This window comes from Puma concolor, chromosome A2 (genome assembly GCF_028749965.1).
Source record: "Puma concolor isolate L17-30 chromosome A2, mPumCon1.1.hap2, whole genome shotgun sequence".
NCBI classification, from domain to species: domain Eukaryota; kingdom Metazoa; phylum Chordata; class Mammalia; order Carnivora; family Felidae; genus Puma; species Puma concolor.
The window spans coordinates 96,731,965-96,759,822 of record NC_141668.1 but is presented as its reverse complement, the minus strand read 5'-3'; the positions used below and the strand labels follow the sequence as shown (position 1 = coordinate 96,759,822).

Here is a 27,858-nt window from a genome sequence, read left to right as displayed (position 1 = left end):
CCATTTTTAACTGCTGAGTTCTTACAGAATGTTGAACTCCATTTCAAGGTCCCTTTAGACTTTGAATACACCATTTTGTGGGTCTTCTTTCTTCATCATTAATCATTTTAGGAAAGTTCTTCAAATATCAATGGTGCTCAGTCCCTGTCAATCATTGTTCATGTTCAGTACTACCAATAATACAAATAGAATGCTTTTTAATTAATAACTACAATACCATGGTAATGAAAAATGTTCTTATTTGCCTAAATCTGTGAAATCATAACATTCAGTATTGGCTGTATGAGACAGAGAAATACAGAGAGAATAACTTTATAAAACAAACAAACAAACAAACAAACAAACAAACAAACCCTTCAGATATTCCCAGGTCCCAAATAATTTCAAAATCACTGAACAGTAAAAGTTTAAAACCTCCATTAAATTCCTCTTAATCACTGAAAAAGAATATATGAGTAATATGACAAACTGATTACAAAAAGTATTTAAAAGAATAAAGAGTTTTTTGGTAAGTTTCATGATAAAGACATTTTGCAAGTCTTTGTCATATCTTAAACTTCTGTTAGTTCATTAAATAGGATGATTTGTGACTATTATTTCTCACTACTAAAATGCCCAAAACATTTATATGTAACTCTTCTGTGATTGATGGACACTCTTTACCTTGAACTGGACTGCAGGACTTCCTTGGAGGAAGCTTTATTTTTGTTGATTTACTGTTTTCCATCATACTCTCTTCCCTTGCAAAATATCTACTACAAAACCAATATGTATATTGGTATATATATATATATATATATATATATATATATATATATATATACATTATGTAATATAATATCTATGAGAGTGTGCATGCACACAAGCTAGTGTTGGCCATCAATTACTATTTGCTGAACAAATGAGTGAATGTCTGATTGAATGAATAAGCAAATACATTCTCCTTTGCCCTGAACCATGCCTTTGACATTTTTACAAAAAGATAAAAAGTAAAGGAGGCTTTTTTCTTTAACATAAACTCTACAATCTTATTTCCATCACCATCAGTCAAGTAATGTCCAAGGCATTTGAATTGGCTATCTAAATATATAGAAGTGTTATCATTCAAAGAAACTGGTGCATCCAATTTTCTTAGCTATATTTTAAAAATGAGCACAAAATGCCAGTAATGTTATAATATGTCCTTAATTTTGATTTGACATTTTAATTGGTTTCCTCTTACATTATTAGGATCCTTCTCAACACAATAAAATAACACTAGATATTACTGCCTTATGCTTTTTATTTTAATATAAAATTGAAGGCTTACACTCTCCATTTTTATTTCATTTAATCACTTAAGTCTAAAACACATTATTTCTTCAAAAATTTAAAGTATTAAACCCAGGTTCATAAAACAAACACACACATAATATATCTGAATTTGTTCACCATCTAAAATGTGTCATGTATATATTCAGAGATGGGCACAAAATTTGTTTTTTTATCTCCTTCGTCTCCCAGGAATTATTTCCAGACACATTGTTTTACTTCAGATCTTCATCAACTGTTTTCCTGTTGCAAGGAGCACTGTAGGTATGCGTGCTTCCCAGCAGTATTAGAGAAAAGGATATAATTTTGTCTGAGGTGTATAAGGCCCCCAGGGCTATACAACTGCATTTCAATAAATATTAACTAATGTCATTGAGAAGGCAATCTTTAAAATGCATCAACAATGTGTGTGTGCATGCGTGCGTTTGTGCGCATGTGCAGAAGCACGTGCATGCATGAGTGTAGAAAGGGCTTGAAAAACAGCATTGTATATTGGGGTGCTTCTGACACTTACTACATGAATATTGAAACTTTTTTTCCCAGATGCTCAGATATTTTGCCAAAATGTGCTAAAATAAACCAAATCACTTAGAGAATATGAGCTAGCCTAGAGATTAATAAAATCTCCAACTTCACAGGCTTCCACAAATAATGATATGAAAACAACAGATAATTTTAAGCCATCAAATATTTCAATACTTCATTCTGTTTGTTTCTATGACATATTTACCCCATACGAAAGATTTGCTAACGGAGTTGTAATGGCCTTCTGGGACCGGAAGAATAAGGTTTCTGTAGAAAATGTTAAATTAATTTTGATGGTGATACAAAGTTAAGGAAGGGTTGTTAAGGGATGGCTTGCGGCCATGGGGTGGGGTTTTGTTTTGGTATCCTTTTAGAGCCTGCAGGTGTTTGGCACCAGCTAAAATCAGGGCCAGCTGTGATATTTCAGTTCTGATATTTCCCTCCCAATAGTTCTCAGAAGTGATGCTTCAGGGTGATGTCTTACACCTGATGTATTCAACTTGTGTGGTAGAAATGTGAAGACTTTGTTAAATAACATCAGTTTTGCCTTTGCCCTCTCTTCCCCACCAACAGGTTATGGCATCAAGGAGAAAAAAAAAAAACAACATTAATCAGACATTCAGTCATTCATCTCTATGTATTTTTTTTAATTGCGCAGTTCAGCAAAGAATACACTAGAATCGTCAAACACACAGTCTTAACCAAAATACAAAAGACAGGATAACACAATCTCTTTTGATTCTCATGGTAGATAATGATGCTTTTAAATGCTCTCAGTGGTGAGATCCATACCTATTTTTGCAAGAATTTGAATAGTTTCTATTAAAAGCTGAATTTTCTTTTAAGTTTGTTTGGGTTGGAAAACCTCAAACCACAATGTATTTCATGCACATGTTCCCAAGGGTATGTTAAATAGGACCATACTGAGGTCATCTAGCAAGTTTTTTAAACTTTTTAAGAATTCCTTTAATGTATTGCACAATCTTGGCCTGATTAAAAAAAGATATTTTAAGAAAGCACTTGGAAAAACGACCATGAAAATCTATATGCAGATAATCTCCATTATACTTCTAGAATACACAGACTTTTCCACAGATAATTTATCACTGAGGGAGAAAAACAATAAAACTACCACTAAAAGGCTTTTGGATCAAAATTTCTCAAAGCTATCAGTAAATCCAGACCAAAACCCCCATAGTATTCTTGATTGACTTAACAGTGGATACTTTAGGATCATTTCGACTAGGCAGTCTGTAGCATATAACCAGAGGATAAAAGGTAGACAACCTGTCTCTATCCAAGAAAAAAAAAAATCATCTGTTCTTTCAGTTGAGTCAAAAAATCAAGTTTTCTTGGAACAGGAGGCCATGATGAAATTATTTAGGTTAGCAGTAGTTTCTACTGTCAAGTAAATTTTTGTTGTCTACCAAGTCTAAACCATAGATGAAATGTACATGGCCCACTATAAGCAGGCCCGCAGAAAATTCTTTCTTGCACTGTGATGCTTCTTTTTCTTTTTTTTGGTTAGACATACCCCCTCTTCACTTCATCAAAGCCTCACTTCCTGCGCCATGTTCCAGGCCTTGTACTTCACCCAAGTCAATTTTCAGTTGAACTAGCAGCTGTGCTGGCACAGCACACACGGAGAGCCAGCCACGGGCGCCAGCGGCACGGTCCCACATCTGAGCACAAGTGGCCGGTTCCACGTACCCAGGGCCAAGAAACTCTACAGCTCATCGGGGGAAAAACAAGGGAGGACACCTTAAACGGAAATGATACTTGTACAGAAAATAAAAAATAAAAGGAATTTCAGCAATCAGAAATGATGAAGGTTGAGAACTTGGCACAGAGTTTGTAGATGCATTTTCTTAAAAGAGTATTAGAGCTCGGTTTTAAGCTAACGATCCCCTCCCCACAGCCACACTGAGTTTGTTTGTATCCATGAAACAAAGGTAAGTAAAAGAGGGTGTTTCTTTTTTTTTAAACAAAAATATGACCTTAAAGAACACCATCATAACCAGGGATATTACCATCTGGCAATCCCTACTGCCCTTGATAAACACTATCTCTTGTAACACAACAATATAGAGACAAGATCCTATTTTACCACTTTACAGTTGAGTAAACTGAACCCTAGTAAGTTTATAAAGCTGCCCAACAATTTTGACTCCATGGTCTTAACCATTATGTTGTGCTTACCTCCCCTAGGCTTTCCAGACAAAGGGTTTCCAGCCAGCACTATAGATAGAGCTTGTCAGCCCCACTCAGGGGTGCACAATAGCCACCTGATCATTTGGAAAACCTATACTTTGCAGAGTTAGCCAACTCATTCATTCACTGATCCATGCATCAACAATATTTAATGTGTATCTGCTATTTAAGTCCATTTTAAATTTATTTTTCAGAACATAAGATAATTACTAAGTTCATGCTAAATCCCTAGCACTTGGTACATAATAAGTACAAGAATGGTTTGCCGAATGAACTTTTAAAGCAGTCCTAAAAAACAACTCCATGATTTTGTCACATTTTACATTCCTTCCAAAATCCCAAATTATATGGAATTCTTTAAAAAGAGCCCAGCAATTCCAAGCATAGGGGAAATACAGCGGCCTTACCTCTTGTGCCAAATGATCCTACATACAACTGCCAGAGTCATCTTTGCTAACTTTCAAAATGTAATGGTATGTTGCTCTTTTGCCTTTCTAAAACTCCAAAAAACTTTGAAGTGTACGCTTGGTATTTAAATCGCAAAGAAGAATGAAATTATATATAAAAGAGACCAACTCTATTCTTGCGACTAGGGTACCTTGTCAGTAATCATCACTGTACAGTTAAAAATTGTTGATGTTAGAATTGTAATAGTTACAATCTTCTTTGGGGTGGCTAAGAAGGCAGTTTTCAGAGACCTTTGGGGTAGTAGCACAAGTTGGTGTCCCGGTTCAGGTAATATCACTCTTCTCCATTTGAAAAATGATTGAAGTCCTAAAAATATGCCATAGACCAACAATAGAAACTTCATGCAGGTCCAAAAGAGACAAGATACAGAGATTCCAGTAATTAAACTAAACTACAAGGGAAAATTGGGAATGAAAAATCTAATTATCCTAGATTCGGTCCGAACCAGAGCAGACTGCATTGATCAATTTGAAGAGTGGAACCTTGGTTCCTTATTCAACAAAACCTAGAAAATAGGTCACATTAGAATATACCTACTGATTTTTAAAATAACGTTCTTTGGGGTGAATTTACGCCTGATGAAACAGGTGGAGCAACGGAAATGCTGATGATAAAACTCTCAGAAATTATCTCTAGAGAAACATGCCCTCACATTAATTGAATTAAACACCAAGTCCTACACGCCTCAGTACCACTTTTAAGCGGGAAAATAATAGTACAACGCACCCACCCATTCCCCCACAACAATTTAAAGTCAGAGCTTGGCCTCATTCAAAGTCATGAAGTGAGGAAACTGGTCCTCTGGGTCTAGTACATTTCAGGTCATGCATGCTGCTACATCATTGCAAAGAGTCACCAGAAAGTGATCCATGATATAGTGAGGACCCTTCCACATAAACTCAACACACATCAAGTGGGCCCCCTTATCTCAAATACTTATTGGCCATTGTTTCATTACGGACAAAGCCTTGCCATTTTCACGATCTTGGCAGGAAAATAAACCCAAAGCAGAATTCCTGAATTCATTCACTTTTTTTCCTCCAGTAAATACTGTAGCCATTGAATCAAATACATCTCAATTCTCCTTGAAGCAGGTATTCATGTAAAATATAGATACCAAAGGTAAAGAATTAGGTCAGTTTCCAACGAAGTTCTCCTCTCTTAGAAAACATCGTATTCCATTTTCAATAATTAATTTCAAAGAAAAATCTGTTACAATGAAAAGAATTTTTTTAAACCTGTAATTTTGAAGCATTGGAAACTGACAAGATATGTGAATAATCATAGTGAAAGCTTCATAGAAAAATGGAGTTCCTCTACCTTTTGGGATTAATATGTGAATCCAAGAAACAGTAAGTTGCCTGCAGTGATACTGATTAATAAAATCAGAAATTATTTCGATACCATCTAAAAATAATTATTTGAACAATGTTATAGAAAAAAATATTTTTTCAGGTGATCCTTATTCCTGGGCCCAAGAAGAAGCCTATAAGAATTGTACAGATCAAATCTCTATTCAAGAACAATTAATTCTTCACAAATAATGCCCTTTATTAATCAAAACATATAAAAGCCTCTCATTTGCAAAGTTAATGTAACCTGCTTTGTACAGTTTAAGATAGCCATCTGACAAGATATGGACTGTAACTGTGAGAGTTGTCATACTTCCTTCTATAGAGAATGATCTCCAAGTGCCTGATCCCAATCTTTCAATTGTCTATATTTCTATTTTTCAGGAAAAATGAATGTCCTGACCTCACAGGCTTTATGTAGAGACTGTTGCAGAAATATGTTAGATCTGATGGACATAAAAGCATGATTATAGACAGCCAGTTCCAAATTGATTCTTTTTACTTCAGACCCACAGTCTAACGTAATAGTCAAAAATCATGTTACATGACTTAAGCTCAAGACCAATGGCTAACAGGTATTTATATGATAAGAAAGAGAGGCAATATGTACTAAAAAACTGCAATGTACTAAAAACTTCAAAAACCAAACCTGGGGTTCTGCAAATACATTCTTCATGTTGTTGATTGGGCCGTATGCAACCCCACTGCCTTCAAAGAGGTATAACCACTTGCTGGTCATTTCTTTTTCAAACCTAGGAACACACCAAAAAAAGATGTATTTTTACAAAGAATGTAACACAACATTTTTTCTCATATGGCCCTCTTTTGAAGCAACCAATAACGACAAAAATATGTTTCTTAGACTCTCTTTGCTCCTAGTTTTGAGAATGTTGCCTAACTGAAACAACTCGACTTGCCCTGCAGTGGTAGGAACAGCCACCCATGTCCCGTTGTTTGAAATCCACCTTTAGAGATAAAACTCCTCCTACTTCTGTCCCTGTGTGCTTTTTGACAGAGAGCCCATTGGAGAAGAGAGATTATGTGGGGAATGGTTTTAACTGAGTTTCAATTGTTGTGGTTTTGAGAAATTTATAAATATAATGATAATAATAATTGCAATTTTGAGCATAATGTCATTGTGCAAAGTATTTTTTAGGTATAAGGCATAATACGTCACTATCAGGTAGACACTGACATACTAAATTATTCCTCAAAACAAAAAATAAACAAATGTTGCGTTAGCAGTGCCTGGGTAACTCAGTCAGTTTAGCATCCGACTCTTGATTTCAGCTCAGGTCATGATCTCATGGTTCGTGGGTTCAAGCCCTGCATCAGGCTCTGCACTGGCAGTGTGGAACCTGCTTGAAATTCTCTCTGCCCCTCCCCTGCTCACACTCCTTCTCTCTCCCTTGTTCTCTCTCTTTCAAAATAAATAAACATTGTTAAAAATGTAGTTGTTTTACCCAAAGCTATCTACACATTCAATGCAATCCCAATCAAAATTGCACCAGCATTCTTCTCGAAACTAGAACAAGCAATCCTAAAATTCATATGGAACCACAAAAGGCCCCGAATAGCCAAAGTAATTTTGAAGAAGAAGAAGACCAAAGCAGGAGGCATCACAATCCCAGACTTTAGCCTCTACTACAAAGCTGTCATCATCAAGACAGCATGGTATTGGCACAAAAACAGACACATAGACCAATGGAATAGAATAGAAACCCCAGAACTAGACCCACAAACGTATGGCCAACTCATCTTTGACAAAGCAGGAAAGAATATCCAATGGAAAAAAGACAGTCTCTTTAACAAATGGTGCTGGGAGAACTGGACAGCAACATGCAGAAGGTTGAAACTAGACCACTTTCTCACACCATTCACAAAAATAAACTCAAAATGGATAAAGGACCTGAATGTGAGACAGGAAACCATCAAAACCTTAGAGGAGAAAGCAGGAAAAGACCTCTCTGACCTCAGCCGTAGCAATCTCTTACTCGACACATCCCCAAAGGCAAGGGAATTAAAAGCAAAAGTGAATTACTGGGACCTTATGAAGATAAAAAGCTTCTGCACAGCAAAGGAAACAACCAACAAAACTAAAAGGCAACCCACGGAATGGGAAAAGATATTTGCAAATGACATATCGGACAAAGGGCTAGTATCCAAAATCTATAAAGAGCTCACCAAACTCCACACCTGAAAAGCAAATAACCCAGTGAAGAAATGGGCAGAAAACATGAATAGACACTTCTCTAAAGAAGACATCCGGATGGCCAACAGGCACATGAAAAGATGTTCAGCGTCGCTCCTTATCAGGGAAATACAAATCAAAACCACAGTCAGGTATCACCTCACGCCAGTCAGAGTGGCCAAAATGAACATATCAGGAGACTATAGATGCTGGAGAGGATGTGGAGAAACGGGAACCCTCTTGCACTGTTGGTGGGAATGCAAATTGGTGCAGCCGCTCTGGAAAGCAGTGTGGAGGTTCCTCAGAAAATTAAAAATAGACCTACCCTATCACCCAGCAATAGCACTGCTAGGAATTTATCCAAGGGACACAGGAGTACTGATGCATAGGGGCACCTGTACCCCAACGTTCATAGCAGCACTCTCAACAATAGCCAAATTATGGAAAGAGCCTATATGTCCATCAACTGATGAATGGATAAAGAAATTGTGGTTTATATACACAATGGAATACTACGTGGCAATGAGAAAAAATGAAATATGGCCTTTTGTAGCAACGTGGATGGAACTGGAGAGTGTGATGCTAAGTGAAATAAGCCATACAGAGAAAGACAGATACCATATGGTTTCACTCTTATGTGGATCCTGAGAAACTTAACAGGAACCCATGGGGGAGGGGAAGGAAAAAAAAAAAAAAAAGAGGTTAGAGTGGGAGAGAGCCAAAGCATAAGAGACTGTTGGGAACTGAGAACAAACTAAGGGTTGATGGGGGGTGGGAGGGAGGAGAGGGTGGGTGATGGGTATTGAGGAGGGCACCTTTTGGGATGAGCACTGGGTGTTGTATGGAAACCAATTTGACAATAAATTTCATATATAAATAAAAAAAAATGTAGTTGTTTTAAAAGAAAGCTATATGTTCTACCCCTATTATATTTAAGGTACATCAGAGTTAACAGCCACAACCATTGGCCTAAAAACAACTTTAGGTACTTATTTGCACTGTGATTTACTAATCAGAACAAATCTAGGCATGTGAACACTGATATATCAGTTTAGCCATTACCTCTCAAATCCAACCAAGTCCTTTACCTCTGTTTGTTTTTTCTATAATTTAAAATTAGGCTCCACAGACCTAAAAGCCTATTTGATTGCCTTTATTTTCTCTATTAGGTCTCAAGAAAAGGGGACCTAATTCATTAATGAGATTCACTGTTTTGTATTTTTTCTTGTTAAGACAATGAAATAGAACACAATCTTGGATCTTCAAGGCAACTGAACAGTGATAACTTGTAAAAGAGTTTAGAATTACTAATTGTTAAAGTGGCGAACTATTTTCAGTTAAGTAATAATCTAGGTGAAAAGAGATTTTTAAAACGCCTTAGGTAAAATAGGTTATTGGGAGCAAGTAGAAGGCACTACTACAGAAAAACAAGTGAAAATATAATTGAAATAGTATTCATGGATTTCCATTCAGCAATCTTACACATAGCTAGAATTAACCTTAAATTTGCAGATTCTGTGGGAAATTATATAAGAGAAATGCCCTACTTCTTCCACTGTTTAAAACCAGGGTAAAAACAGTATCAATACTTTGAGGACACTTTTCTAATCTTATTATTATGACAAGATTTTATTGTACATTTGAATCGCAGCCAGTAATGTTAACCATCCCTATGTAGTATACAACCAAACACTTCCCTTCTACATACTGAAAAGCATTCTTTCATGGGAACACCACCATGCAGATTAAATGTCTTACAATAATCAATTCTTCACAACCTTATTTTCTTTTCAATGACTGTTAAAATCATCTCCTGGCCAAGACTTCCTGAGACATATATATCACCAGAATGATATATGCTGAAAGAATAAAAGAGAAACTTTGAACTTGGAGCCTTTTCAATCAAGGTGTCAATTACTTAAATTTTTCATAAACGGAGTATTATAATGGTTAAGCTGATAAATTTTCAAGACAAGTGAATTTATCACCACTGGCCTCACCGAAGTGGCCTAAAAGAGCCGCACAGAAAATGCATGTCAATATCCAAACAAACCCATGGCTGCAGACTTGCCAACAGAAAACTCAGGGGAATAGTTGCAGTTTTAGTATTTATATAAGCTTTTCACCACTGGGCAAAAGCAAGGGATTTATTTCATGTTATGGAAAACAATGGATGCACTTTGGAAATGAGACAGGGGAGAGAGGCAGTGTCTGGAGCTGCAGTTGTGACCACTGTTTGTGTATTTGCGTGGGTGTGGGTGTGGAAGTGTTCGTAAATGCCTTAAACTCAATCAGTCAGAGACAGAACATCGCTGCATTCCGCTGCTCCCAGAGGACACATCCATCATTTTCCTCTGAAAATCTATCTCTTGATCTAAATCTGATGTGGAATCCTTTCCTTTATCTATGCAAAAAAGCTGTAAGCGCATGTTTTTATTAACCACAAAAATTCTGCTGAAAAAAAAAAAAAGGAAAAGGAAAGAGCTGTTCTAAATCACTTTTCAGGCAGTATAATACTGAAGGTAAGACAGGAAAGTGTCCCTAGATCCAGTGAAGTGAGCCTCAAAACTAGAGCCTCCTCTGGGACGTTACTTGGAAACTCATTAAACAAACCAGACTTAATTGTGAACTTATTAAATCAATCCACATATTACATTTTAGATTTTTGCTGAATTCACTTGATGTCAGAATGAGTATTGTTAACCAGATCGCATCACTTAGGTAGATGAAACATGAAAATGGACTTGAGTTTAAATTTCTTTGCATCAAGATTTCACTTAAAAAACAAAAGCTCTTCTCTTTAGAGAATGGTGTAACGTTGCAGCCAAATGCAAGACAAGAGAGAAACTAAGAGGCATGGGCCATGAAGGTGGAGTTGGAAATAATTCTAACGTTAATGATTACTAAATACTCGTTATTAAATTGTTTGGTCTATATCTTGTAGCTTTTATCCTCACAAGCTTACCGTAAGGTAAATATTATTCTCATATGATCAGTAGGAAAATCAGGTTTGGAGAAATGAACCTGCTCAAATTCATACAGCTTTAGCCCCCCAACCTTTCTTTGAGGTATGACTGACCAATAAAAATTGGACACATTTAGCTTGTACAACATGGTTTTTTAAAGAGTGAAATGTGGTGCAGTGATTTAATATACATATACATCATGAAATGATTATTGCAGGCAAATTAATTTACACATCCTTCACCTCATGGTTACCATTTATGTGGGTGAGGGGGGGAGTGAGAACATTTAAAATCTACTTAAGAACAATTTAAGTATAAAATATGGTATTAAAACTTATAATGACCATGCTATGCATTCAATTCTCAGAATTTACTCATCTTATAACTGAAAGCGTGTACCCTTTGACCAGTATTTCCCCACTTTCCCCACACCCTAGTCCTGGGCAACCACCATTCTACACTCTGGTTCTAGGAGTTTGACTTTTTAGATTCCACACATAAGTGAGATCAATGCACTGTTTGTATTTCTGCATCTGGCTTATTTCATTTAGCACGAAGATGCTTTTTCACTTCAAGCTCTATCTCCTTACATTAATACTCATTTATTCCTGATGTTTTTAGTAATAGTGTGTTTTGTGTCAGTCATGGGGATTACAACAATAAAAACGCCCCTGTATTCAAAGATCATAAAGGAGACCTAAAGGAGAACACAGCTAAAGAAATTGATGAATTGCAATGCAAGATGCTAAGGCAAAAAAATGAGTATACAACCTGAGTTAAAGTACCAAAAAAGGAGACCTGAACGGGGCCTGGTGAGTCAGGAAGGAATTAAAAAACCAGGTGACATTTGAGCCAGCTGTTGAAGGATGAGTTAGCATTTTCCATGGGGAAGATGGAAAGAAGGGTCTTCCAGACAGAGAGAACAATATGTACAAAGACCCATCCTGGAAAGAATCTAAAGTCTCCTGTGCCCTGAGTGGCAAAAGATGAAAAATGGGAAAAGAAGTTTAGAACTGGAGTGCAAGGCATCTTGTCTGCTATGCTAAGGATATTGGATTTCCACCGGCAACGAGGAATCCAGAGAGGTCTTTCAGCGGGGGACTGACATAATCAGCATCAACACATTAACACAGAGAACGGAGAGATACAGACGAGACCAGAGGCAAGAAAACTTGAAAGGAGGTAATGTACTCTCTCTCCGATGCATCTTAAATCTTCCCCTCTATCAATATCTTCCATATTATTGTCAATAATAAACCATTTTCATTGGAAAAAAAACGTTTTCTTGGCGCTCTTACCCCTTTTGTTCCTCTTATTTATCATTTCCAGTCTGTCATGGCTGCATAAGCCTCAGAAATCTGATTTGTTCACCAACACTTTTTCTTACCCAGACTCCAAGAGTCTTCAGTTACCACTTGTCAGACCCAATATTCTTTTCACAGTCCTCATCCTACCTGCTCTCCGTGCAGCATTTGATGCTTTTGACCAGCCTATCTTTACATCCTATAGTACTATACTTATTGGATTTTTAAGACCTCTTTGGCCATTTCAGTTTCTTCTTTTTTTTTTTAAATTTTTTTCTTAATGTTTTTATTTATTTTTGAGACAGAGAGAGACAGAGCATGAGCAGGGAAGGGGCAGAGAGAGAGGGAGACACAGAATCGGAAGCAGGCTCCAGGCTCTGAGCCATCAGCACAGAGCCCGATGCGGGGCTCGAACTCACAGACTGTGAGATCATGACCTGAGCCAAAGTCGGGCGCTCAACCGACTGAGCCACCCAGGCGCCCCTCAGTTTCTTCTTTAAATTCTTTTACCTTTTTCTTCCAGTCCCGATATTCTTTGTTCTTTTTCACCTAAGTAATCCTGTCGTCTCCATGGAGATGGTACCCAAATCTGTATTTCTAGCCCTGACCTTTCCCCCATCTCCTCTTCCTAGTTGCCATAGGATATTTCCACTCAGATGCACTATCATCCCCATAAACACAACACGCCCATGGATGACTACCACTTCTGTTGCCCCCATAAACCTTGTATTTCTCCCTTTCCTGAATTCACACTTTTGGCTAACTCAGGAACTCGTTTTTTAGTCATCTCTTATAATTGACACATAACGGGCCTGCAGAATCAACATTTCAATAGTTAAGTTTTACTTATCTAGTCTGACACTTGGACTGTGGCAATAGTAGACTAAAAACTTATTGCCTCCAATTTTCCTCCTTTTACTAAAGTGAATTTTAGATGTCTCAAATCTGTCCAATTGTCTCTCTTCCCAGGATGACTATCTTCTCTCACACTAGAGAAACAGACTATCTCTTCACTGCTATATCCCCAAAACTGAGAACACAGTTGGCACCCAATATTTGCTAAATGAATGAATATACAACTAATTGGTCAGAATAAGAGGGTCTTAGTCACATTAGCTTGAATAAGTGGGGTAGATTACTTTCTTCCAAAACCTTGCTGACAGTAGGTATGTTTAGATACTGAGGTTTGGAGAAGGAAGACAATCTGAGGGTCTTAGGTTTAAATGCAGTATCACAATATCTCCTCTTTTCCTTCTTCCTTCACACTGCTCTTTAAATTCTTCACAGAAATATGTCTTATTGAAAATAAATTTCAAGTTCCCAACAACTAACTTACAAACAGATGCTTAAAACATAATGTTTTGATTTAGGGACTGACTATGTTATCCAGAAAATCCTAAGATCTCAGGAATTAAAAAGACCTTAAAAACTATCTATTGTTGTCTATGGCTCTATAAAATCATCCTATTTTGCACATTGTACATATTTCTATTAATAGCACACTGTCAGTCCAGTTACTGAAAGTATTCAAACACAGGAAGTGTGCACAACAGAAAAGGCATGAGATGTGGATAGATATTGAGTTACAGCCCCAGTACCACCTACCTATATGACCTTAATAAAAATATCAGTTAATAACATTCATGATTTTTCAAATCAAATCAATTCTCACAACGATCCTGTGAGAAAGGTATCATCATGGTCATTTTAAAGGTTTAAACCTTTAAATAAACCATAGTTTAGAGAGTTTAAGTAACCTTTTTAAGTCATATCAAATTAAGTAGCCAAGCTGGAAGTCTATCCTGGGTCCAAAGCCCATGTGTTAACCACAACTTTCTACTGTTTGACTCAAGGTAGCAAAGTCCAGGAGAGCAGACCAGACGAAGTTCTGTGAGTCATGTGCAGCCAAAGACCAGTCCCAGAGAAGGCTTCAAAAGGAGTACTTGAAGCCTAGCATCTTGGTGTTACTCTTAACTGAGAGCCTTTTATCTACCAGGCACCATAAGAAATACTTTGCATATATTATTTCTAGTCATCATAACCCTGGGAGGTGAGTTTTATGATTCTGATGACTGAGAAAATTAAGGCATAGAGAAGTCAAGTAGGGGGGTATATGTAAGAGAAGGCTCAAATCTATCCATGGGTGGGATTTTGAACTCGTCTTTCTCTGTTTGCTCAGTAGGGTCGACCTGCTAGAAGTCAACATCAACCCAATCAAGCAAAGCATGCAGTGGCACCCTTAGGCCACTGGCATATCAAAGATGGGGGACAGAAGCAAGTTAACTCTGTACGGGTGAGGTGCTTGGTCTCCAACAATTCCCAATTTCTTTCCCACTGACCATTGATCAATGCTATGGTCCCATAATGTCTCATAATATTGACCACCATATTCCAATCTGATCTTTTCAAGATTCCTATGAGAAAGGACAAGTTATCATTATTTTGAAGATGAAAAATTTGAAGCATAATTGGGAGTCATACTCAATCTTTATATTCTTGGCTCAGAGCTCATCTCACTATGCACTGCTGCCATTTATGAAAGATAATCAATAAACAAATCAATAAATGAAATGTATTTCCTAACTTCCCTTAGCTTTGTGATGGTAGGTAAGTGGTTTAACTTTACTGAGTTCTAATTTTCTCATCTGCTATAAGAAAATTATAGTTGCAAATTGCTTAACATGGCACATAGCACATAGTAAGTACCCAATAAGTGGTATTCCATTTAGTAGTCGTGTCACTTATACTAAAAATAAACACGATAATAAAATATGCCTAAACTGCAATCCAAGGAATGCATTTTAACAATTTATACAGCAGATCCTATTTACTGCTGATCATCTCTCAGATATTTTATGGCTATAAAAATATAAGCATATATATGTCAAATCATTCATTATGCTGTACACCTAAAACTAATACAGTATCATATGTCAATTACAGTTGACCTTTGAACAATATCAGCTTGAATTGCATGGGTCCACTTACACACAGACGTTTTTCAATAAATACAATACAGTACTGTAAATGTATTTTCTTTTTTATGATTTTTCTTAATAACATTTTCTTTTCTCCAGCTTACTTTATTGTAAGAATACAGTTTATAATACATATAACATGCAAAATGAGTTAATCACCTGTTCATGTTATTAGTAAGGCTTCTAGTCAACAGTAGCCTACTACTAGTTAAATTCATAAACACTCAAAAGTTATAAAGAGATTTTTCAACTAACTGCGTGGGAGTCTGGCACCCCTAACCCCTTCATTGTTCAAGGGTCAACTGTGTACCTCAATCAAAAAATATTATTTATTTATTTTAGAGAGAGAGCAGATGAGAGGGGCAGAGGGAGGGAAAGAGAATCCTTAAGCAGGCTCCATGATCAGCACAGAGCCCAATGCAGGGCTCAGTCCCATGACCCTGGAATCGTGACCTGACCCAAAACCAAGAGTCAAATGCTCAATCTCCCGAGCCTCCCAGGCACCCAATCAAAAACTATTTTTAATTTTGAAAACAAAAATTCAAAGCTTCTGGGACTTCTAAAATGTATTTACATGTCACTTTGTTATTTTTTTTCTAGAAAGTATCAGTGTTTGTGCAGTGTACATCATTGGTGATGCCACCAGTGTCAGGAATCTCAACTGGTCTTCATTACATCTGGAGATCTCATGGTAGGTAGCGACAATGCAGAGATTTCAAGCTAAGCAGGGGGTAGTAGAGCAAATACATTTTAACCAGGATAGCATCCAGGAGGGTTGTAACAATTTAAAGAGGTACCAACATCACTATAGCTTGTAGAGAAGCCACGGATGTTAAATCTTGTCTTTCTGGCTCATCCTAGTGGTTCAGAGGAAGTCCAAAGTCTCAATTCCTGTCGGTGACAAAAGAGAAGGCCTACTGCGAGGTCACACTGTGTCCATAGATAGACAAGGTCTCATTTCCTTAAGAGGTCCATAGATACCCCTGGGCAAAATATGGTGACTTAAAAGTTAGTGACAGCAACTTGGAACCTTTGCCCTTTTACCTACATCTCCCGCCTGACTTTATGAGAGGCTCAAAGAAACTTTGTCTTCCATGGTCTTCAGAGTTTCTTGAGTGAAGAATATGGCAACATTTGTGGCAAAAGTAAAATCACATCCATCTTGGTTTTATGAGTTTCTCCCCACTTTTGGGTCAGAACAGAAAAGTATTTCAAGGATAAACTATATACAGAGACTCTGCAACAAGTTTTTAAATCTTTGAGTCCCCTCAATCATTTTTCCACATCAAAATTCAGGACTCAAAAATGTAAGTTATTTTGGAGGTCTAGTTAGTTGTATTTTCAGAGTTTTATATGAAAATCCAAATGTAACTTAACTAACATTGGAATATGACTTTATGTTATAAAAGCATTCTTCAATGCACACAATGATTTGTTCATATAATTGGAAATATGAATCAATTTGCAAAAAAAATTATATTTTTTGCATAAGTACAAAGGTAAACCTTATCTTGCTGCAATACTGTTTCTACGGAAGAGTTGTTAATTTGCCAACCACAGTTTTTTTAATAGAAGTGTCAATATCTGTATACCCAGAACCCATAATCTTCTAAAATTTGTACACATTAATTCCATCCCCTTATACAAATAAATATAAATACATTTGTGGATTTCCTCTAAGGGTGGCTCTCCAGAACAGTGGAGAGAAAGTTTTCACACCCCATCTTCTTGATATACAAAAGACTGTGCCTTTAAACTCCAAATAATTTTGTGAAAAACACAGAAAGCTAAATAAATATCTTGCAGGGACTTAACAAAAACAATGGAGAATTGCAAAATACATTATACTGGAAGACAGTGAGAACTGAATATAATTTTGTAAAGAAATGCTGTCCACATAACATACAAGTTTTGGGGAGAGTTTATTTCAATATACTAGCAATGCTTTCCTGTGATTTTTAAAAGAAAATTCAGGAATGTTATCCACTAGAGTTAGTTCTTAAATTATTAAGTTTATTTTTTATTTTACTCTTGTAAAGTATTTCAAACATGCCAAAAAGTATAGGAATAGAAAACTATAGGAAAGAAAATAATACAAATACTTATGTCCCCTCACCTACCCACATCATTAAAATCTTAACATTTGAGCATCTGTGTTTCCTATCTTTAAGGAACAAATGTTGCCAACAGAGGTGAAGCCGATTTTGTACCTCTCTTTTACCTTGTTGCCCTTTTTCTCCTCTTCAAAAGAAGCACCATCCTATTAAATACATGTGTATCTGTTGGAATTAATCCATGAGCAATAAAAGGTATCATGTGGGTTTTTAAACTTTATACTGGAACTTGCTTTCATATTAAGCATTTTAATTTCAAGATCTATCTGTATTCATACATACAGATTTGGCTCATGTGCTTTATCCACTGGGCACATTCCTGTGTGAATATTCTGCAATTTATCTTTTTTCCTACTTATGGTCTATTGTTTCCAGTTTCCTACCTTACACATGATGCTCAATAGAACCTTATAATTTTCTCTATCTATTCAAGTAGGATTGATTCCCTAAGGTATACATAGAGAAGCAGAATTGCTGAGTCATAAAGTAGACACATCATCAGCTGTATTAGATTTTGCCAGACTATTCTCCAAAGAGCTCCATACAGCCTGATGACAATTTTTGCTTCTTTCATGCTCCATATTCTCACCAACTTTTGTTATTGTCAGACTAAAGTTTTGTCACTCTGGTAGAGATGAAATGGTATCTCATGGTTACTTTAATTTTTTTTATTGTTTATTTATTTTTGAGAAAGAGACAGAGCACAAGCAGGGAAGGGGCAGACAGAGGGAGACACAGAATCCAAAGCAGACTCCAGGCTCTGAGCTGCCAGCACAGAGCCTGACGCAGGACTCGAACTCACGAACCATGGATCATGACCTAAGCTGAAGTCAGATGCTCGACCAGCTGAGCCACCCAGGGACCCCTCTCATGGTTACTTTAAATTAAGTTGCATTTCTCACAACTAGAGAAGGTAAACATCTTTTCACAAGTTTAAAGAATATTTTTTTCTTTCCCTTTCATATTTTTTGCACTTTTCTCAATTGGACTATTTCTCTTTTACTACTGACTTAACGCACTTTAAATTTTTTCTACACTATAGCTCGTCTTTTAGCTTTCTTACCTTTTCATATAAAAACTATTAATTTTAATGTAGACAAATCATAATTCTTGTCCTGTCATGTTTTTGCTTTCTGCGCTGATTTAATAAGCAGTATCTAGCTTGTAAGCTTGTCATGAGGCATTAAATTTAAAGGTGTATAGAACAGCGCACGGTATGAGTCAGTGCTACAGAAGTGTTAAATAAATAAAGCTACACTAACATTACTGGAGAGGCAAACTGTTGGCAACAAGGGGAAAGAAACCAGAAGTTTTGGGAACAAAAATTTGATAGATAAATATACTGCCTATAGAAAATGTCTCTTTGGACAAATCTGAGTAAATCCAACCCAAACCAATAGGATTCCATAATATCCAGGCTAAAGTCTACAATGCATTAACTATAAACAGGCCTGTGACACTTCTATAACCCACAGAAAAACAGCTGGAATTTGTTGGTCGGTGTTTCTACCGTAAACAGAACCACAGACTTAATATTTCCTGTAATCTTCTCAGACCTTATTTCCTCCTAGAAATTCATCTCTACTATTACTGATAAATTATGATTAAAGTTACCCCTTTTTCCCTCTAGCATTCACTAGCTCTCTCCTTTGCCTGAATGTCAATCTGCAGGCCACACAAAAGATGGAGCGAGAATTCCCCCGGGGAATCCAGTCACTGCCTTGCAGAGCAGGGTCACTCAGAACTTTTCATACAACTTGCTCTTAAACCCATCAAGACACTTACTAGGCTGAGAAGCCACTATTTCTTAAGATTCACACTAACTGTTACCACAGTAATAATTCTGGCCCATACTAACGATCATTCACAGTTCAGAAACATACTCTGTTTTGTACAGATTTTAAATGAAGTGTGGGTCATAATATTATAATGGTTTGACCAGCATCTGCTGTGACTGTACAAACAGCCCAAGCAGCATCATTGCAAAGCTAATATAAGAAAGTTGCCCACATTGCCAAGGTCCAGAAATAACTTATACCAAGGCCTCTCATACTAAAACATAAGCCTCTTGAACTGAGATCTCTTTGTGAAGACCTACTAGTAAAGCAATACGTAATTTTTGTAGAAAAATGTTTAATATCAACAGACACAAAAGAAGAAATAAAATCAATTACAGAAACAATTTTAGGAGCGCCTGGGTGGCTCAGTTAAGCTTCTCACTTCAGCTCAGGTCATGATCTCACAGTTCGTGAGTTCGAGCCCACGTCGGGCTCTGTGCTGACAGCTCAGAGCCTGGAGCCTGCTTTGGATTCTGTGTCTCCCTCTCTCTCCACCCCTCCCCCGCTCGTGCTCTGTCTCGCTCTCTCAAAAATAAATAAACATTAAAAAAATAATTTTAGAAATTTAAAAGGGATCACAATGGTTTTTTTCTTTTCATTGTGTTAAAATAAATACACATAACTTTAAATCTATCGTCTCAACCATATTTAACGTTTTATTTATTTATTTACTTTTTTTGAGAGAGAGAGAGAGAGAGAGACTATAACTACAAAGTTATAGTAACCAAAAGAGTATGGTTTTGCATAAAGACAGACATACAGACTAACAGAATAGAAAAGAGAGCCAGAAATAAAGAGAGCCATTTATGGTCAGATGACTTTTAACAGGGTGCCAAGACCATTCAATGGGGGAAAGGACGATTTTTCAACAAATGGTGCAGGGAAAACTAACTGTATATCCACATGTAAAAAGAATGATGTTGGAATCTTATCTAACACCATGTACAAAAATTAACTCAAAATGGATCATGGACCTAAATGTAACACATAAAACAAGAAAGCTCTTAGAAGAATACATAGGACAAAAGTTTCACAACACTGGATTTGGCAATGATTTTTTGGATAGGACACCAAAGGCACAGGTAACCAAAAAAAAAAAAAAAAAAAAAGATAAACTGGACTTCATGAAAATTTAAAAAATTTGTGCATCAAAGACACTATTCATAAAGTAAAAAGCCAATGCGCACATTGAATTCAAAATTACATTAAAAGAATTATTCACCATGATCAAGTGAGATTTATTCCTGGGCTGCAGGGCTAGTTCAATATTCGCAAATCATCAATGTGATACAACACATTAATAAAAGAAAGGTTATGATCTTCTCAATAGATGTAGAAAAAGCATTTGAGGGGCGCCTGGGTGGCGCAGTCGGTTAAGCGTCCGACTTCAGCCAGGTCACGATCTCGCGGTCCGTGAGTTCGAGCCCCGCATCAGGCTCTGGGCTGATGGCTCAGAGCCTAGAGCCTGTTTCCGATTCTGTGTCTCCCTCTCTCTCTGCTCCTCCCCCGTCCATGCTCTGTCTCTCTCTGTCCCAAAAATAAATAAACGTTGAAAAAAAAATTAAAAAAAAAAGAAAAAGCATTTGACAGAAGTATCTATTCTTGATAAAAACCCTCAACAAAGTAGGGATAGATGGAACACACCTCAACATCATAAGGGCCATATATGAAAGACCAGCAGCTAATATCATCCTGAATGGGGAAAAACTGAGAGCCTTTCTCCTATGGTCAGAAACAAGACAAGGATGTCCACTCTCACCATTACTATTTAACATAGTACAGGAAGTCATAGCCTCAGTAATCAGACAACGAAAGGAAATAAAGGGCATACAAATTGGCAAGGAAGAAGTCAAACTTTCACTATTTGCAGACAACATGATACTCTACATGGAAAACCTGAAAGACTCCACCAAAAAAATAGCTAGAACTGATACATGAATTCAGCAAAGTCACAGAATATAAAATCAACGTATAGAAATCTGTTGCATTTATATTCACCAATAATGAAGCAACAGAAAGAGAAATAAAGGAATTGATCCCATTTACAATTTCACCAAAAATCATAAGAAACCTAGGAATGAAACCTAGAAAACTAGGAATAATAATAAACCTGGGAAAAATAAAACCTGGAAACCTAGGAAACCTAGAAAGCTAACCAAAGAGGTAAAAGATCTGTACACTGAAAACTATATAATGCTTATGAAAGAAATTGAAGAAGACACAAAGAAATGGAAAAATATTCCATGCTCAGGGATTGGAGGAACAAACATTGTTAAAATGTCTAGGGGTGCCTGGGTGGCTCAGTCGGTTGAGCGTCCAACTTCAGCTCAGGTCATGATCTCACAGTCCGTGAGTTCAAGCTCCACGTCGGGCTCTGTGCTGACAGCTCAGAGCCTGGAGCCTGCTTCAGATTCTGTGTGTGTCTCTCTCTCTGCCCCTCCCCTGCTCATGCTCTGCCTCTCTCTGTCCAAAAAAAATAGATAGATAAAAAACATTTAAAAAAAATTTTTAAATGTCTATACTACCCAAAGCAGTCTACACATTTAATGCAATCCCTATCTAAATACCACCAGTATTTTTTTTGCAGAGCTATAATAAACAATCCCAAAATTTGTGTGGAACCACAAAAGATGCTGCCAAATAGCCAAAGCAATGCTAAAAAAGAAAAACAAAACTGGAGGCATCACGATTCCAGATTTCAAGCTTTACTATAAAGTTATAGTCATCAAGACGGTATGTATTGGCACAAAACCAGACAAATAGATCAATGGAACAGAATAGAAAACCTGGAAGTGGTCCCACAACTATATGGTCAACTCATCTTCAACAAAGCAAGAAAGAATATCCAGTGGAAAAAAGACAGTCTCTTCAACAAATGATGGTGGGAAAACTGGATGGTGACATGCAGAAGAATGAAACTGGACCACTTTATAACACCATACATAAAATAAATTCAAAATAGATGAAAGACCTAAATGTGAGACAGGAAACCATCAAAATCCTAGAGAAGAACACAGGCAGCAGCCTCTTTGACCTTGGCCAGAACAACTTCTCACTACACACATTGCTGAAGGCAAGGGAAACAAAAGAAAATATGAACTATTGGGACTTCATCAAGAGAAAAACTTCTGCACAGCAAAGAAAACAATCAACAAAACTAAAAGGCAGCCTATGGAATGGGAGAAGATATCTGCAAATGACATATCTGATAAAGGGTTAGTATCCAAAATCTATAAAGAATTTACCAAACTCAACACCCAAAAATCAAACAACCCAGTTAAGAAATGGGCAAAAAACATGAATAGACCCTTTATCAAACAAGACATCCAGATGGCTAACAGACAAATGAAAAGATATTCACCATCAATCATCTTCAGGGAAATATAAATCAAAACCATGGTGAAATAGCACCTCACACCTAATAGAATGGCTAAAATGAACAACACAAGAAACTATAGGCGTTGGCAGGATGTGGAGAAAAGGGAACTCTTTTGCACTGTTGTTGGGAATGCAAACTGGTGCAGCCACTCAGGAGAACAGTATGGAGACTCTTCAAAAAACTAAAAATAGAGCTACTCTATGACCCGGCAATTGCATTACTAGATATTTACCCAAAGGATACAAAAATAGAGATTCAAAGGGATGTATGAACTTCACTGGTTATAGCACATTATCAACAATAGCCAAACTCAGAAGGGAGCCCAAATATCCATCAACTGATGAACGGATAAATAAGATGTGATACATATACAATGGAATATTAGTTATCAAAAAGAATGAACTCTTGCCATTTGCAATGACATGGATAGAGCTAGAATGAATTATGTTAAATGAAATAACTCAATCAGAGAAAGACAAATGCCATATGATTTCGCTCATATGTGGAATTTAAGAAACAAAACAGATGAACATATGGGAAGGGGTGGGGAAGAGAGGGAAACAAACCATGAGAGACTTCTAATGATAGAGAACAAACTGAGGGTTGATGGAGGGAGGTGAGTGGGAGATTGGCTAGATGGGTGATGCGTACTATGGAGGGCACTTGTGATGAGCACTGGGTGTTTTATGTAACTGATGAATCACTAAATTCTACTCCTGAAACCAATATTGTACTGTATGTTAACTAAAATTTAAATAAAAATAAATAAATCAAGTTCCTATATCCTAGCATTAAGAGAAAAAAAGGCAATGCACAGAATGGGAAAAAATATTTGCAAATTATATATCTGATAAGGGATTAATATCCAAAATATATAGAGAACTCCAAAAACTCAACAACAAAGAAACAATACAATTTAAAAAATGGGTAAAGGACTTGAATAGACATTTCTTCAAAGCACATGAAAAGATGCTCATCTTTAATCAATGGTGAAATGCAAATCAAAACTACATAGAGATATCACCTCACACCTTGAAAGTATGACTATTTCAAGAGAAGGAAAAAAAACAGAAAACAAGTGCTAGCAAGGATGTGGAGAGATTGAAACTCTCGTGCACTGTTGGTGAGAATGTAAAATGGTACAGTCACCTGGAAAACTGTATGGATATTCCCAAAAAAACTTAAAAAAAAAAAAAAAAAGAATTGCCATATGACCCAGTAATTCCACTAATGAGTATATACCCAAAAGGAGTGAAAGCAAGATCTCAAAGTATTTGTACACCTGTGTTTATAGCAGCATTATTCACAATTGTTATTTTTTTTAATTTTTTTTAGTTTATTTTTTTATTTTGAGAGAGAGAGCATGAACTTTAGTGGGGGTGGGGTAGAGAGGGAGAGAAAGAATCCCAAGCGGGTTCCGCATTGTCAGCGTGGAGCCTGATGTGGGATTCAAACTCACAAACCATAAGTTCATGACCTGAGCCGAAATCAAGAGTTGAACACTTAACCCACTGAGCCTCCCAGGTGCCTCTATTCACAATAATTAAAACGTGGAAGCAACCACATATCCATCAATGGATAAATGATTTACGATGCTTTGTAACCATTTCAAATTTAGCAATCACATGTCCAACAGTCAAGGAATACTTACTATGGCATTTGGATATTTGTGTTTTATTTTCTTAAGGTATGTGAATGTCGCTTCAATAAACATCATCACAACTTATTCTCTATACATGATCTTATTTCCTCAGGATTTATTCCTAGAAATGAAAATCTTTTAAATGTGCATAATTTTAGAACATTTTTATATTCATTCATTGAACAAGTATTTACTGAGTTCCTACTAAGTGCTAGGAAGTGTCTAGGATTATAGCAGTGAACAAAACAAAAATTCTCATCTTCATGAAGGAGACAGGATAAATGAGTAAAATCTATATTTCTTGCGGAAGTGCTGTGGAGAAAAATAAAGCAGAAAATAAACACCTTCCATGAGTGGCCACACCATTAATAGGATGACTTAAGAAGGTCTCAGTGAAAAGAATAAATGTTGCCAAATGCGCTGTATGGACAGTTTCTCTTACAGCAAATCGGAAACTATCATTTGATTTGATTTCTCCCAATTTGGTAAGCCAAAAGAAAAAAGAAAGACATCTTGCTGATCACTAATGCTTTTGATTATTTGTGTATCTTTATTTATAAAATGCCTGATTATATTCTTTCAACAATTTTCTATTGGGTTTTCCTCTTTCATATTAATGTGTGACAAGCTTTGACAAGTTTTGTATTTGCCTTTAACTTTTATTTACGGTGGTTTTTAATGTACAGAACTTTTAGAATAATTTTGATTCTCAAGGACACAGGTGATAATAGAATTAGAATAACTCATAATTATCCATTTGCATTATCCTACATCAAATACACAATAATCTCAGAATAACTACTTTAATCCTACCACAATTACGATTTTTTTAAAAAATATTTTTGTTATGTGGCACCAATTGTACTCCCGTGTTTAACTTTCTGTATCTATGTATCTACATAGCCAGAATATATTGCCGGTGCATACTACATACTTTCTCTTTGACTTTCATTTACCTATGTTACATATATTTCATATTTATAAATGGGGCTTGCCACAAGTCTTTAGGTCACTATATTTCCAGTTACTTTTGTTAGCCCATTTTTTAGTAGATTACACAATTCCTGCATAATTATTAACAATTTGTATCCTTTTTACTTTAAGGTCAGGTTGAGTGTTTATGGAAATCCTTAGCTTTCTTTCTTTGAATATCTTTAAAATGTTACTCCCTGCTCCTGAAAAAAAAAATCTGATAATTTAAATTTCTTGCCCTTATACATTATGCGTTCTTTTTGCCTACTGGCTTGAAAGATATATATTTTTTTTCCTTTAAAGTCCAACAATTTTACTATGTCTTAGCATTGGTTTTTAGAGTCAATAGTCTCAGATACATGGTATGCTATTTCAATATATAGCTTCAAATTATTTTTTTTAACTTCAGGAAATTGTCATCAGTTATAGTGACTATCTTAAAAGTCTGGAAACAGATAATATTATTATGTTCTTAAATATTAAAAGTGTCATTTATGAACTAAGCAATCTATTCTTTAGGCTACCTATATATGTGTTGAAAGTACATAAAGAAAGGAAGGAAATGAACACAAAATTCAGTGTAGCTGTTCCTTCCTCCCGGAGGGTACCAGGAAGATGATATAGGTGAGTAACACACAGATAGATTCACATTCTGGTTCTTGCATGAGTAGTAATTCCATGGGCATTCATTACACTATTTTGCTTTAAAATTTAAGTATATATTAACTATATTTTTTAACTGTCTTTTATGACATAATGTACATTAGCTTATATTTCCAGACTTTTATAGACACCCAGTTGTTTCTGTATTTGTTCTGTTCTCCTGCTTTGATTTTATACCTTGGAGACTGCTATTAGTCATGCGTTAGATTTTCTTCCCCCCTCCATCTTCAACATTTGGCACTTTCCTCAAATTCTTGCTTGAAATATATTTCCATTGCTTTTTAATTTTTTAATTTTTTTTATTTTCCTGAAGAATTTTCTGTTGTTGATTCCCTCTTGTGTGCCTTCTCATTTAATCTTGATTTTTTTCTTTCATATGTAATATTTTCTGAGTTCTTTCACTTAATTTCTGTGTGTTTCAAATTCTTAGTCAACTTGCTCTTTCAGATCTTACATCATTTTTAGTGTCTTTTACTTCATTTTTATCTGTTCTATGGGCATGTCTTAATGGCATGTTTTCATTGCCTATAGAAATATCATTCTGCTTCTTCTCTTTTTTAAATTTTATAACTGATAGGATTTGATCTCAGCACTTTTCTGTTACTTTCTCCTTTTTTATGTAAAATTAGTTTTCCTGAAGTTTTAATTTTTTTATATATTTTTAAACTTTTTTTAATGTTTATTATTTTTGAGAGACAGAGCAAGACAGAGTGTGAGTGGGGGGAGGGGCAGAGAGAGAGAGGGAGACACAGAATCCGAAGCAGGCTCCAGGCTCTGAGCTGTCAGCACAGAGCCCAACACAGGGCTCAAACTCACGAACCGTGAGATCATGACCTGAGCTGAAGTCAGTGCTTAACCGACTGAGCCATGCAGGCTTCCCAATACCCTGCTCAATTTTTATCTCACTCCCTGCAGTTTTTCAGCATAGAGCCCTCTCCTGGAGGGGACTGTCAACAATTCATAGCAACTATACTGCCCCAGTTTCTTCAGAGCTCATTGGGAAGCCCTGCACTCAGTTCCTAGCTTCTGTTGCTGTTCTCAAAATTGTTCGTCCCTTCCTGAAGAATGCGTCTAGGTTATTCTGAACCTATGCGCGAGTCCAGGACAGAGGCCCCAGTGCTACCCTCGGTTTTTCCCCTTACAGACAGATGCTGCTATTATTCTGGTCCTATGCTTTTGGTAGTTTGTCTCCACTCACTTACATTTTGGGGTTGAAGAGGATTCCTTGTCCTTTTGTTGTAAGTGTTTTCCGTGTTTTTTTCTCATTTTGTTCTTTAGTAGCTCCGTTTTTATGTGGAGATTTGGGAAATCCAAAAATGATGCTGCCACTGGCACCATCGTCTTCCCAGAAGTTCAAGGGTATTGTTCAAAAAAATGTTTAAGTTTATTTATTTATTTTGAGAGAGAGAGAGAGAGAAAGAGAGAGAGCAGGAGAGGGGCAGAGAGAGGGAGACAGAGAATCCCAAGCAGGCTCTGCATTGTCAGTGGGGAGCCCAATGCAAGGCTTGAACCCACGAACTCAGATCATGAGCTGAGCTGAAATCAAGAGTCAAATGCTTAACCAACTGAGCCACACAGGCACCCCGCCAGGGTATTATTTTTAAGAAATGTGGAGAAGCTTCCTTTTGGCTGTGAGTCAGGTGCCATTTTGAAGTCAAAGGAAACTCACTTATGATTCAGTTTTTATTTTTCCTGGCCAAGTTCAACCTGTTATCACTTGACCAACAGGCATCTTTTACTTACGTGCTTCTAGTCCTGCCCAGGAGTAAAATGTATAACCCAGGTGTTGTATGACGTCCACCTCTTCTACTCACTTCAAATACACATTTAGACCATTAGCATCATATCAAACACAATCTGAATCTAGGTATAAGCTAATGCAAAGCAACACACCCTAAAAGGCAAGCTTGCAATTGTTCCTTAATTTTCCTGCTTCAAAACACT

The 27,858-nt window shown here is 36.6% G+C and overlaps 1 protein-coding gene across 5 annotated transcripts in view; it reads right to left on the bottom strand.

The window, feature by feature from the left end:
- SUGCT (succinyl-CoA:glutarate-CoA transferase) overlaps nt 1–27,858 on the bottom strand; it is a 781,793-nt gene that overhangs the window by 372,743 nt on the left and 381,192 nt on the right. For 4 of the 5 annotated variants that reach the window (XM_086697015.1, XM_025929553.2, XM_086697016.1 and 1 more), the window contains one exon: nt 6,517–6,619. In XM_086697015.1, coding sequence (XP_086553141.1) covers nt 6,517–6,619 — 103 coding nt within the window. Of the gene's footprint in view, nt 1–2,466; nt 3,563–6,516; nt 6,620–27,858 lie in introns of those variants that run through there. The other variant, XM_086697014.1, reaches the window with a different exon arrangement.